A 13,694-nucleotide genomic window follows, 5' to 3' on the forward strand; every position below is an offset into this window, starting at 1 on the left:
TGTATATATGTATATAAAGATACACAAATATATACAATGCATACTAACATATATTTCTATAAAAAATAGAGAAACCAATAAACAAAGGTTTTAGTGGTTATGTATGCATTTATTTCTGTTCTGTAATCTTCCACATTTTCTAAATTTCTAGAAGGAACATGTTTTATATCATCATAAAAAGAAAAGTATATATATTTGTGTATCTACATATACACATATATATGCTATCTGCATATATAAATGTACATATAGTCAGAGACAATATATATGTGGGTGTTGATACTGGGAGCCAGAGACTACATATGTATAAATGGTCTCTCTCTCTATATATATATATATATGTATGTATCTGTACATATGTATATGTGTGTGTGTTTATACATATAGTCTATGTGTATATATAATCTCTGAATCTCCACATCAGCACCCACAGTGAAGAAGGGAGAATAGGGGACCAAGCCTTGTGTTGGCCATACTCAAAGCTGTCTTCTCAGTTTCTCTGTTACTTGATCTTTGACCCTATTGACCATTCTCTTCCTGAAACCTTCTCTTTCATTAGCCTTCAGATCACCAAGCTCTCTAAGCTCTTTTTCTAGTTCTCTGATCCATCAAAAATCTAGACCTCAAGTCAGAGTGATACCATAATGGGATGAGACTTTGGGAGGTGCTGGGAAGAGAAGGTGATCTGTATGTCAGAGTAATGTCAAAATTTGTGACCAGAGCATGTACTGTGGTAAAATAAAGATGACCACAAATATTTACTGGACCACAAATATTTCTGACCACAGAGTAGCCTCTGTGACTACTCTGACCACAGTGAGGGAAGTGAGATGGAGGGCTCAGGTATTAGGAGACTACAGCACCCACTTACTGCCCACAGAACCTTTTCTCCAAGAGTCTTGAGCAGCTGTGTACAAAGTAAGCTAGTCTAAGAATACCCTCCTGGGAGGACACCAAGCTAACTATGTGGATATGCCAGTTGAAAAGAGATAGGATCAAATGATTCCTATTTTAAGCCAGTAAGTTTTGGGTAGTTGTTAATACAATAGATAATTACAATAAATTTCTCCCTGTGAAAGGGGGTTAACACTACCACAACTACATAGGAGGAATGTAGTGAGAATTGCAACAAAATTTTAATTATCTTCATAATGGTTTCCAGAATTGAAGTAAGGGAGAGAGCTGTTTTTTGTTTGTTTGTTTGTTTGTTTGTTTGTCTTTAGGAAGATACCTTGATATATATTAGGAGTAGAAAGTGAGATTGCACGAGGATGAGTTGGCACTGAGAACAAAACATACGACTGAACCACTTTGAATTAAAATGAAAAAGAATTTGGGAGTAGGGTACCGCAGAGAACAGGGAAGTAAGGAGAGATAAGGGAAGAGAAACAGAAGGGTCAGTGTGGCCAGGTGCTAGAGCTCAAGTTGCAGAAATGACTGAGGATTTTGAAGAACATGGACATCTAGAAAATTCGATTTGGTTGCATATCCTTAATAAAAAAAACAAACAAACAAAAAACCTCCCGATTTCTCTAGAACATCCAGTGAATTTGCTACCAGTATACTTTTGTGACTTTTAAAAAAATTTTGGTGGAGCCCTGGCTGGTGTGGCTCAGTGGTTTGAGTGCCAGCCTGAGAAACAAAGGGTCACTGGTTCCATTTCCAGCCAGGGCACATGCTTGGATTGTGCGCCAGGTCCCCAGGGTGGGGGCACGTGAGAGGCAACCACACATTGATGTTTCTCTCCCTCTCTTCCTCCCTCCCCTTCACTAACAATAAATAAATTAAATATTTTTTAAAATTTTGGTGGAAATTAAGAAAAATATCTGAGTGCCATGCCTCTGTTTATTTGGTTAATAACAGGAACAAGAGGTCCCTGTTAGGGTTATCCTTTTTACTGGTACAACCTGTAGACAAATTAATGTAAACAGGTTAATTTTGTCTTCTCTAAAGGAAAGTACCATTGCTGCTTAGGTGGGTCTCCAAACTGGGAAATGGTAACTCTCACTTTCCTGATGGTCTCTGTGAGCTAAATTAAAATTATAGCAATAATATAGGAATAATCACTAAGTACAAGATCTAGGCAGCAGAATTAAAAATTATAGTCATCGGTCAATACTTACTTTGCTCCATAAAACAAAATAAACCCTCTGGCCTAGAAGAACAGGGAACAACAACAACAACAACAAGATGAAGTCTGTGTAAAGAATGTTGTAGAAAATAGCAGGAGATATTTTATGTAAAGGGGTAGCGCAATGCTTACCACACTAAATGAGTGTTCACTGGTAATGATAATCATGCTGGTCATTATAATAGAAAAATCCAGAAGATCATATCTATGAATTTGTTATCTCTGAGTTTATTTACTGTATAGACAAGAAAAACTCTAGACAACAATTTTACATCCTTTTTTTAAAAAGATTTTATTTATTTATTTTTAGAGCAAGAGGAAGGGAAGGAGAGGGATAGAAACAATGATATGTGAGAGATATATCAATCAGTTGCCTTTTGTGCACCCCCAGCTAGGGTCCTGGCTTGTAACCCAGGCATGTGCCCTTACTGGGAATAGAACCTGCGAGCTTTTGATTCCCAGGCCAGCCCTCAATCCACTCAGCCACATGGGTCAGGGCTAATTTTGCATCTTTAATGTAATGAAAAAAAAGAAAGCTTGACTTCTAAAATACAGGCACATAAAGCAATAAAGATAAATAAAGGAAACATTTCAAGATTTATAATGCAAGAGTACATATTTTTTCAACTACTTAGGAGGCAGGAATAGCTAAAAGTGCCACTGCCAGAAATTAAATTTGTGACATGGAAAGCAAACTTGAGATTTTTTTTTAGACTGCAGGAAAACAAGACACAGACATAAAAATAATTAAAAATAAAAAAATAATCAAAATGAAGAATAAAGATTAGAAGCACAATTTTATTTTTTTATTCCAATGACACATTTCATTTTTAAAATTCTGGAAATATTATTTTGGAATTGCTCTCAGAGTATGTAACATTCACTTTGAAAGTCCTGGCCAGTTATCTTTTTGTTGTTGTTGTTCAATTACAGTTTTCCCCTATTACTCTCCCCTGCTCTACCTACTCCCCATCTCTAGCATTCAATCCTCTCTCCTACCCCGTTGTCTTTCTTAAAGTATTAAAGCTATACTTTAATCCAGGTGTGGCTGGGATGGATAAACTTGATACTCAACACACACACACACACACACACACACACACACACTCCTTTATTATCAGAGAGAGATCAGTGAACAGAATTTATATGGAGCTATGCAGTACGTAGAATAACGCCCCAGCGCCCAGCCCAGAGAAATCTGCATCTTCGTGGGAACCTGTGGGTTTGACAAAAGGGAATTAAGGATGTAGATGTAATCCAAGTTCAAACAAGATTATCTTAAATCATCTGGGTGGACACAATGTAATCATAATGATTCCTAAATAGGGAAAAGGTGGGCAGAAGAGTTAGTTGTCAGAGTGATATAATGTTAGAAAGATTAAACCAGCTATTGCTGGCTTTGAAGGCAGAAATGAGTCACAAGCCAAGGAATGTGGGAAACCACTGATAGCTAGAAAAAGGCAAGAAAATGTATTTCCTGGAGCCATCAGATAAGTACCACACTGTGCACACTGGCTTTTAGCTCAGAAAGATCTATTTTTTATTTCTGACCTTCAGAACTGTAAGAAAATAAATTTGTTTTGTTTTAAGGTATTGCATTTGGAGTAATTTATAAATTCGGCAATAGGAAACTAATCCAGCTGAAAGAAGTTCCACTTGGCACACAAGTGATTTTTTTCCATTCATATTCATCTTCTGCTCCTCATTCTCACACTAACGAGGCTGCCATTCTGTTAAATGCATTTCATTTTTTTCTTATATTATTTTTACAAGAAACATGAGACATTTTAAAATTTGTATAATGAAAACTTTCAAGCACATGTAAAGTTAACAGAGAAGTATAATGAACCCTCAGGTACTTACCACCCAGCTCCCACAATTATCAGCATTTAGGGCCCTTGTTTCATTCAATCTCCACTTACTTCCACACTCCCACTCATTATTTTTATAGAGTTATGTAAATCTATATTTATCTGAAATTTGAAATGCACAAATCTTAGTTGTACATTTTGACAAATGGATGTATCCATTTAACTCAGACTCTTGTCATAAACATTTTCATTTCCCTAGAATGTTGTCCAAAGTTCCTTTCCCACCCCCAACACCCATTTTCTCCATTCTAAAACACTGTACAAGTGGAATCAGATAGAATGTCCTTTTTGGAGTTCAGCATGTCTGTTAGGCTCCTTCATGTGGTTACATGCATTAGCAATTCATTCCTGTTTGTTGTATTACCTTGTATAAATTTATTTATCTGTTTTTTTCTGTTTTCTTGTTAATTAACATATTTGGTTTGGGCTACTGTGAATAAAACTGCTTTGAACATCTTTGTACAAGTCTTTTTAAAAACATGTTTTTATTTCTCAGATAAATCCCTGAGAGTGGACATGCTGGACCAAAGGGAGGTACTTGTTTAATTTTGTAAGAAATGCCAAGTAGTTTTTAGTGGTCGTACCATTTCACATCCCTCCCCTACCCCAGCAGTGTCTGAGAGTTCTGATTGCCCCACACCCTCACAAAACTTAGTATTGGCAGGGTTTGTTTGTTTTTTTAATTTTAGCAGTTTTAGTGGAGATGTATTTGTATCTCCACATGGTTTTAATATGTATTTCTCTGATGACTAATAACATTGACATTTTGTTTATGTGTTCTTTGGCTAGACACACACATACATATATATGCATATATCTTGTAGAGTGTTTGTTAATTTTTAATTGGGTTGTATCAGTCCTTTTGGGCTGCCCTAACAAAATATCATAAACTGGGTAACTTATAAGGAAAACAAATTTATTTCTGACAGTTCTGGAGGCTGGAAAATCCAAGATTAAGGTGCCAGCATGGTCTCATTCTGACTTGGGGAGCTGTGAGCAAGGAGAGAGGACTAAGACCAAATACATACTTCTTATTATAAATCACAGTATTACACTGTACTTCACCAGGGTGCATCAACTTAAAACACTTTCTTGGGTCAGGCATGTAAGATGGATAGTGTACGTATGCTTGTTGAATAATACCATCTTAAATTGTATTCTTCCAACACCACATAATTTATTTGCATAGTTATATCCTTTACTTCTGAAAAAAACACAAAAAGTTCTTTTTTTTTTTTTAGTCTGGAAACATCTAACCCTCTTGGTCTTTCATTTTTTCACTTTTGACATAAAATAAGTAGTGGTTCCTTTTCCTCTGATTTTACTAAAGACTTGAAGAAAAAATGTGAACTCCTGGAGAAGTGATGCATGCCTGAAGGACAGAACTACTATCTGGCTCCCTGTTTCACCTGTATATTTTTTATTTTTGTATGTAGGCTTAATGTGTCAGACCTGATATTTTAAGAGAAACCAGAATTTTTCTACTGTAAAATTCCTTGGTTTTTTAATGTTGGCAGCAAACCCAATAGTATTTTTAAAATCCTGAATAGGCCAACACAAGCCAAACAGAACAGGTCTGCAGGCTGCCTTTGGATCAATGGTGGCAGTGTGATTACTAATATTCTGCCTTTTTTCCTCATGTGATACTATATATTAGAGATTGTTCCTTATTAGGGCAAAGAGGTCTAACTCATAGGCTTTTTGGCTAGTGACAATATAATTTATTTAATTTATTCTTATCTATGGACATTTATGTTAAACTAATCAAAGGGACCATTAGACTGAGATGGTTCTGTCTTGTCAGCCTACTAAACAAACCAAAACCTAAGGCTGTAAATGTTTTAAGGTTAATAAATCAAAATCTAAGAAAACCAATACAATCAACCAAGTAGCCTTTCCTATATAAGGCAACAACTTAAGCTATAGTTGATCAATCATTTTCTTGCTTTACCTCCTTGTCCCTAGAGAAGTCTGCCCCCTATCTCCTGTAGGTGGAGCTCTCCTAACTACTTCCAGTTTGGCACTGCCTGACTTAAATCAATTGCTGATCAAATAAACTCCTAAAATTTTTAATTTGCCTCAGTTCATCCTTTAACTATGTTGATTCACACATTTTGCTATTTAATGCAATGAATAAGCACCATCGTATATACATTTTTGCACATACATGGAGTATTTCAATAGAATAGATGCCTAGAAGTATAATTGCAAAACAAGGGCTGTGTAAAAGGCAAAGATAACCCATATATGAAAGGGACTGTTACTTGGTTCCTCTCTCTTTTTCTTTTTTTTCCAAAAACAACAAGGAAATAATGGTAACGAAGAAATTGTTATGCTACTTTACAATCCTGGAAAGAGCTACAGTTTGCACAAGTCATTATAGCAAGTTTCTATTTGGACCTACTATTAAAAGTCACTACAAAAAATATAATAAAGAAAATTCCCGGAGTCCTGCATTTGGGAAATTTGCTACCAGTGGCTGGGTCTGTCCTTGGTGTTGTGAATAGATGGATACTAACTTAGGATTCTGAGCTGAAAGGAATTGTTTTATGCTTTGTGTGTGTGCGGGAAGCGGGGGGTGCCCTTGAAGTGAAGCAGAGGCACAGGAGTAATTGCCTTCATTACCTTTCCCAAGCCACTTTCCTTTTATGGGCCCCAGTTCCTCATAAAACATAAAATGACAAGAGTTGCGGGGGCGGGGGGAGATATTTAAAGCCCTAGAGCTGACTTAGATTACTTAGGGAGAGTGAAGATAGAAAGGGAAGGGGCCTAAAATCACTGAGATCTGGGACCCTCCAACCTTGAGAGGTTTGGAAGAGGAGGAGGAACCAGCAAAGCAGAGTAGGGAGCAGCAACTCCTGGACAAAAAGGAGAATGCAACGTCCTAAAAGCCAGGAAAGGGAAGCTGACTAAGGAGAGTGCTGAGCACTCCTCCTCCTGCCTCCCTGAGGTCGTTCTAAGGATATGAAAACGCTCTGCAAACAAAGACGCCGAATTGAGGAGTGGAGCAAAGGAGTAACCGTTAGTCTTTATTACTCTATTACTGCCTTCATTTTGTACTCTCTAGGACCTTCATGCCCCAATACCTAAATTTTCTTCAATTGGTATCCCGCCGTGAGATTTTATAAACCGGATTCCCAGCCCCTCACCTACAGCAGTCCGTCCCTCCCCAACTCTCGACCCCTCCCTTTCTCAAGCATGTAACCCCCAAGGCTCAGTATTTCAATCCAAATGAACCAAGAAGTCGAACGGGTTGGGGACGAAAAATAAATTCAAGACTCTGAGCGCATGCGCTAGTCCTCCTCGGACCTTCTGTGCTGCTCCCCTAGAAAGGGTGAGGTGGCTGTTTGCCTGACGGACCGAGTACGGGTGCCGAGAGGGCTCTTGCGGAAGTCCATGCGCCATTGGGAGGGTTGCAGTGGCTTCCCTGTGTCCTTGTTACCCAGGGACTTTTCCTGGGTCATTCCTAGAGCAGAAGCCGGACTGGGACTGACACCAGACTCCCGCGTGGCCGTCTCAGCGCCTGTGTGACCTCCTCGCTGGAGAGGAGAGATGTGGCGTCTACGCCGGGCCGCCGTGGCCTGGTAAGTGTAGGCTCTGACCTGGCCCCGTTATTTCTAGGGCCTCCGAAAAACGAGTTTGCCCCATCACTAGTATCAGAATGTGCAAATAATTCTCAGTACAGACGGACGGCGATTGAAGGATATTGGAGGACCCGAAATGACAGGAGCCCTGACTGGGCTTACCGGAGGTGCCAGCTCCAGTACTGGCCCTTGTCCTTGTTCCTCTGCCACTGGAAGATTCTGGGCGCCTTTCAGTCTTGGCCTGTCTCCATTGTCCCTGCCCCTTTACCCTTCTGACCTCGGTGTTATCTCTGTCTCTGGTTGCTTCTTGTTTTTGCCCTCTCCCTCCCCGGTCTCTTTCTACCTCTGTGTCATCCTTTCCGCTTCTCTTAACTCCTTCTTCTACCTCCACGCCAGGCCTACGTTGCTCCTGCAGGTGCTTTTGCTCTTCTCCCGGAGTGAGGGAGACTCTGGCTCTTTCCCTGATCCGCTGAGTGAACCGGGATTTTGGAATCAGACCTGGAGCAGTGACGCATACGGTGTCAGAGATGGTGATCAGAGATACCTTCTTAATAGCTGGCAGTTTTTTGTTTTTTGTTTTCAGAGGCTAGGGAAGGAGGCTTGGTTTGGGATGCGCGGTAGTAAATGTGGAACTGCTTTTTTAATCACACTGTTATTGTTGCCCTAGCTTGGTTTAATCCTAAGTAGGAAATCATAGAAGTCTTTTCATTTCAATGGGTTACTATATGCATTAATGACTTTAATGAAATTAAAATGACTTTATCTTTACATGTAGTTGTATTTTAATATCCTTAGATACCTTCAGAGTTAACTCATTTCAGGCATTTGATGGGAAGCAATACACATTAAGCAAGGTTAGACAAAACTTGATTTTCCTAAATTAACCTGTAAACACCTGTCTTGAATTTTTTTCAGAACGTTTTAAGTTGTATAGGTAATTTATAGTGTCTATAAGGAATAGAATCCATTTATTTCATGAAGCTTAGCTTGAATTTACATTCAGAACTGGATGGCATACAATAATTATAGTTTTTGTCGACCAGAATAATTAAATAAATTATTCCTAATCATGGAACTTTAATTTCTGAGTAAATCCACAGCCCTTGGTACTAAAGTTATTTACAACCTTTTTATTTCTACTCTGTATTTACTGGGGAAATGTATCTAATTTTCTTTAAATAAAAATAGAAAAGACTGCAGAAAACAACATACTTTGCTGAAGCAGTTAAGATATGTAGGAAAAACTTTAAAATTGAGTTTAAAAACAAACATAAATAACTGATATTTGTTTATTCAATTGGATGCTGTTAGGCTAAATTGTTTCTAAAGTTACTACGGAGTCCATAGAGTTGTAGTTTAAAAATGTCATCTTATGTGGATAGCACAATTTAGCTACCTGCAGAAGGAGAGGTGTGAGAAGTCCAACATGCCAAACTTGGGAATTTTTTTTTTTTGCTGTAGTTCTTTGCATGTTTTGAAGAAGTACATTTAATTTCCTATTGTTTAACAGATGGAACTATTAACATTTTTTGACATATATATCTAAATGCATGCAGATAGGCATGTAAGAAGACCAAGAACCAACATTTATTTAAGTGCAATAAATATTTATCTAAAACTTTTGAAAAAGAATTAGATATTAGGCAATGATGTACAGGTTAAGAGTGATGGTAGATGAGAGAGAATAGGTGATTCGGTGGAAAACCCTTAATGTTGCTTAATGTTTGATCTTTAGTTTGGCTTATAGAAGGCTGTTCAAAATCCTTTTCCTTCGAGACTGTGAAGGTGGTGCTACATTTTTTTTCTGGCATCCTTTGTTACTAATACAAACCCGCAGGACATCTGATTTTTGTACTTGAACATATCCTGCTTTTCCCTTCGTGGAAGCTTTCAGGATCTTGGCCTTATCTTAAAATTCTCAAGGCTTTGTGCAGGTGTGGGTCTTACCCTTTTTCCCACTGTCTACCCCTCTCCCCCCCGCCACAATCTGGCCTGGCACTCAGTGGGCCTTTCTGTTAAAAAAATTCTTCAGTTCTGGGAATTTCTTCATTTTTTTCCTGTTTTTTTTTCTTTTTTGATATCTGTTATATGAATATTGTTTTATTTAGATTGATCGTGTGTGTCCATGATTTCCAAAATATGATCTGTTAAAGAAGTATGCATGTACTACAATATATGTATATGCACACTTTTAAGAACTTATAAATGTACCTCTGTGCTAATTAATTACTTTATTTACATTATAAATCTACCCTAATATAATCTTATATATACTCTATAAATCTACCCTAATATAATCTTGACGAGATACAAAAAACAAACAAACAAACAAAACCCTCTATCTAGAAGCTTTAGTGTTTTCTTCCTGAATCTCTATGGATCATTTTGTGAATCCCATTGATTGTATTCCACACACACCCCCTTTTGGGTAGTACTTCTGTGAGTCACTTAGCTTTTCTCTCATGGCTTCAACTTTCTTTATATTCTAAGTTCTAGTGAATTGCCTGGTGTTGGTGATAGATGATTGGTAGATAGATAGATATCTCACTACGGCTTTAATTTCCATGAACCCCGTTTTAACATTTATTAAACTCTTAAGAGGTGTAAAATTCTGTAAATTTTGTATTGTTCTCCAGTTGCTATTTTTAATAACAACCTGCTTCTATTTTATATCTTCAATATCTTAAGGAAGCCACCTGAGAATATTAATTAGAATTTCATATCTTTGCTCTTCTCAAGATTAATAGTGTTGTTTATCTTGATCCTCATCTTAAACCTGCTGGTTTTCTATAGGAACCTAGTTAACTAATCATATTTAAACATGAAGGATTAATAATGATTGATACAGGTACCTATGTGGGTACCCTTGAATGAGAAGGCTGATTTAGCAAACTGTTTTAGGGTATGATACATCGGCTAGCAGGCTTTGTTTTAGAGTTTTTAGGGAGTGGACAGACTATCCGATCTTGTTACAAATGCTAGTATTGTTTGGGGCCCACTCTGGAAAGAATCCCTCCTCACTCCCCCACCCCACTCCCACACATACCAGGGATCCTTAGTTCTCCCCTGTGAGATTGCTGAGCCTAGAGGTACGTGTTGCTGTTAACACTTAGCTACCTTGGGATAGGGTGGAGGGTAACCCGAACTACATTTCCCCAGCTGGTGCTTTGGTGAATCTCAATTTCTTCTCCTCTCTTCATTCTCTTACCTGTGTTTCAAGAGCACCCTGTTGAGAAAATTAGTCTCTTCTGTATGAGCACTGATCTTTTTAGAACATCATGAATTGGAAACACTAGAAATAATTCTTGAGGATGCCTTAAGTACTAGGATTTTGCTTTGCATCAATTATCTCTTTCAGGAGACTAATTGAAAAACATTTTACATGTAGTTCCTGACTTGGACTACCATATACTCTATGGTTGTCCCCACCCACAGCTATTGCTGCCACTATTGTGGAAATGGGAATTTTAGGGGTTTGGAAATAAATGATGAAGAAAATATAGCAAGCTGCTGAATAAAGTTGTTGCATTCAACATTTCATTATTACATGCTCTAATGAGATGCTCTAGGAGCTTCACTCTTGTTCACATCAATTAACCTTTGGTAAAATTGGTTTCATTATACTTCATGTTAGCTTCCGGTTGCAGAACCAGAACCTATTGATGACACTAAATGAGGGCTTACTGTAATGAAAAACAAAAGCATTTTAGGGATATTACCATTCAGACCTGGAGTTCATCTATTTGGTTATATATTTGGATTAACACTTCTAAAAATGCCAAATAATTTTTTGAGAGTTAAATAGCTATTCATATGTTAGTAGAGGTTAGTGCAATTAATATTGAAACGAGATTTATTGAGCACTTTTTTTTGTGGTCTTTGCTATGTTTCACTTTTTTTTTTAATTTTGCTGTTTAATTATCCCAATGTCGTATGCTCATTAAGCAGATTTATTGAGTGCCTACTATGTGTGAGGCATTGGGCTGGGCTTTCAACATATAATGGTAAGCAAGACTGACAGGAGCCTGGCCTTATGGAGATTGCAGTTTAATGGTGCAGACCAATGTGAATTCAATAATATACTATTTTGTAACACAAATTTTATGAGCACTGAAGAAAAAAATACAGGGAACCAGGAACTGTAGTAGGGAGACTTGAATAAGAATGAAGGTATCATGGAGAGGAGGAATGCTTGAGGTGAAACCAGTTCTTACAGGAGTTAACAGGAGTGATAGGAGTTATGTAGGTAGAGAGTGTGCCCAACAACAGTGGACTTTAAAGCTTTGATGGGGGAAGGAGTATGGCACTATTTAGGAACTACATGAAAGCCTGCCTGGAGGTGAGAGGGAGAGAGACTAACCAGACTGTGTAGGGCTTTGTAGACCAGGATTTTGGATGTTACTCTAAATACTGGGGTGGGGGTGGGCGTGGGAGAGATTTAAAAGATTTACACAGGTGAGTGACAGTAATCAGATTTATATTTCAGAAGAATGCTCTGGTTGTGCTGTGAAGAACACCTTCGTACAGACCCTTGTAGCCACCCACATGATGAATGATAGTAGAGATGGGAGAAGTGGGAAATTTGAGATATATGTTGAAGTAGAATTAGCAGAACTTGAGGGCAAAGGAGGTGCCAAGAGTGGTCCCCAGGTTTGCGGCTTATGTAACCAGTTAGGTGCTTATCCCACTTTCTGGGATAATGAGTACTGGAAGAAAGAGTTTTGGGGAGAAGGAGAAGGAAAAATACCAAGGTTTTGGATATCTTGAATTTGAGGGTTTTTTAAATATCTGAGTAGTAATTTTGCGTAGGCAGTTGGACAGCAGGATCTGGAACTTAACTGTTTATTTTAGACATAAATTTGAGAAACATAGGCATGTAGATAGTAATTGAGGACATAGGTGTGAATAAGATTGCCTATAAAGAATGTATACAGTGAGAAGGGAAGCTTTCGTTTTAACAGACTGAAAAGCTGAGGCTTGGGTAAAGTCATAATTTGCCTTTGATTGCCCAACTAGTAAGCAATGAAACTGTGATTGGAACCAAAGTTTATCCATACAGCATGGTGGGAAGAGAGTTCTATCCTCTGTCCCCTGATAAAAGGGCATCAGTCTCATCATGGAGGCTCTATCCTCAGGACCACGTAAAAACCTAATTACTCCCCGCCAAGACCCTACCCCCAAATACTGTCACATTGGTGATTAGGCTTTACCATATGAATTGGGGAGAGACATAAACATTCAGTCTATAGCACATTGCCTTTAATCTTTTCAAATTACTGTTTAATTAGTATTCTACTCAGATATATTCATTGGCTGCCTGTTGCCTACAAAATAAATTTGAAACTCTGCCTGATGTTCAGTGGCTCTGTAGTTTGTTCTTAGACCTCCTCTCCAATTCACCTTCCACTGTGTTCCTTTTATGCTAACTCATTAGGTCTGTGCCATTTCATTGTCTTAGTTCAGTGCCCTTCTCTCTGTCTAGAATTTCTTTTGCCGTTCTTTCACTCCTCCCGCCTAATTTTTACTTTTTCTGGGAAATATTCACTGACTACCTCAACCCCTAGAGATCACTCACTTTCCTGTGAACGCTTGTACCACTTAACTGTCTCCACTCCTTTGACGTAGAGGTATTTGTTGTATTATTAATTTTAATGTGTGTATGATTGCTGGGGTAAAGCCTATTTTGATGCCAAGTGGGATTTTGCTTTTTATATGCTGAGTTTGTGGGGAGGAGAATTTAATTTCTTGGTTAATAAAAGATGACATAACTTATTTTTTATAAGGTAGGGGAAATTATGGTGTATCTTAATCATAATATCTCAAACCCTGAAGTTGGAATTTTTTCAAACTGTAAGAGGAAGCTTATTTAGAGAGTCATAAAGGTAGAAGAAGTGAGCAGTAGAAGAAGCAGGCTCAGGAAACAAGTTACAGAGCAGGGGAAAAGCAGGGGGCGGGAGGCCCTTGGAGCTTAGGAGAAAGAGAGGCAAGGAAAGCGCAGCTGAGAAGAAAGGGTGGGGAAAGGTGCACACGACCTTTCTATGGGCACCGGCCGTAGAGCAAGCCTCCAGAGTCAGAGCTTGTAAAAAGTTTACAGAATGTTCACCAAAT

At 38.2% G+C, this 13,694-nt stretch overlaps 1 protein-coding gene across 4 annotated transcripts in view; it reads left to right on the forward strand.

The window, feature by feature from the left end:
* Positions 1-7,343: 7,343 nt before the first annotated feature.
* OPA1 (OPA1 mitochondrial dynamin like GTPase) overlaps positions 7,344-13,694 on the forward strand; it is an 88,592-nt gene continuing 82,241 nt past the window's right edge. For all 4 annotated transcript variants that reach the window (XM_054585139.1, XM_054585141.1, XM_054585140.1 and 1 more), the window contains exon 1: positions 7,344-7,586. In XM_054585139.1, coding sequence (XP_054441114.1) covers positions 7,555-7,586 — 32 coding nt within the window. In that variant the 5' untranslated portion in view covers positions 7,344-7,554. The remainder of the gene's footprint in view (positions 7,587-13,694) is intronic.

Source organism: Pteronotus mesoamericanus, unplaced genomic scaffold (assembly GCF_021234165.1).
Source record: "Pteronotus mesoamericanus isolate MK-2021 breed Mesoamerican mustached bat unplaced genomic scaffold, CSHL_Meso_final contig_82, whole genome shotgun sequence".
Taxonomy (NCBI): domain Eukaryota; kingdom Metazoa; phylum Chordata; class Mammalia; order Chiroptera; family Mormoopidae; genus Pteronotus; species Pteronotus mesoamericanus.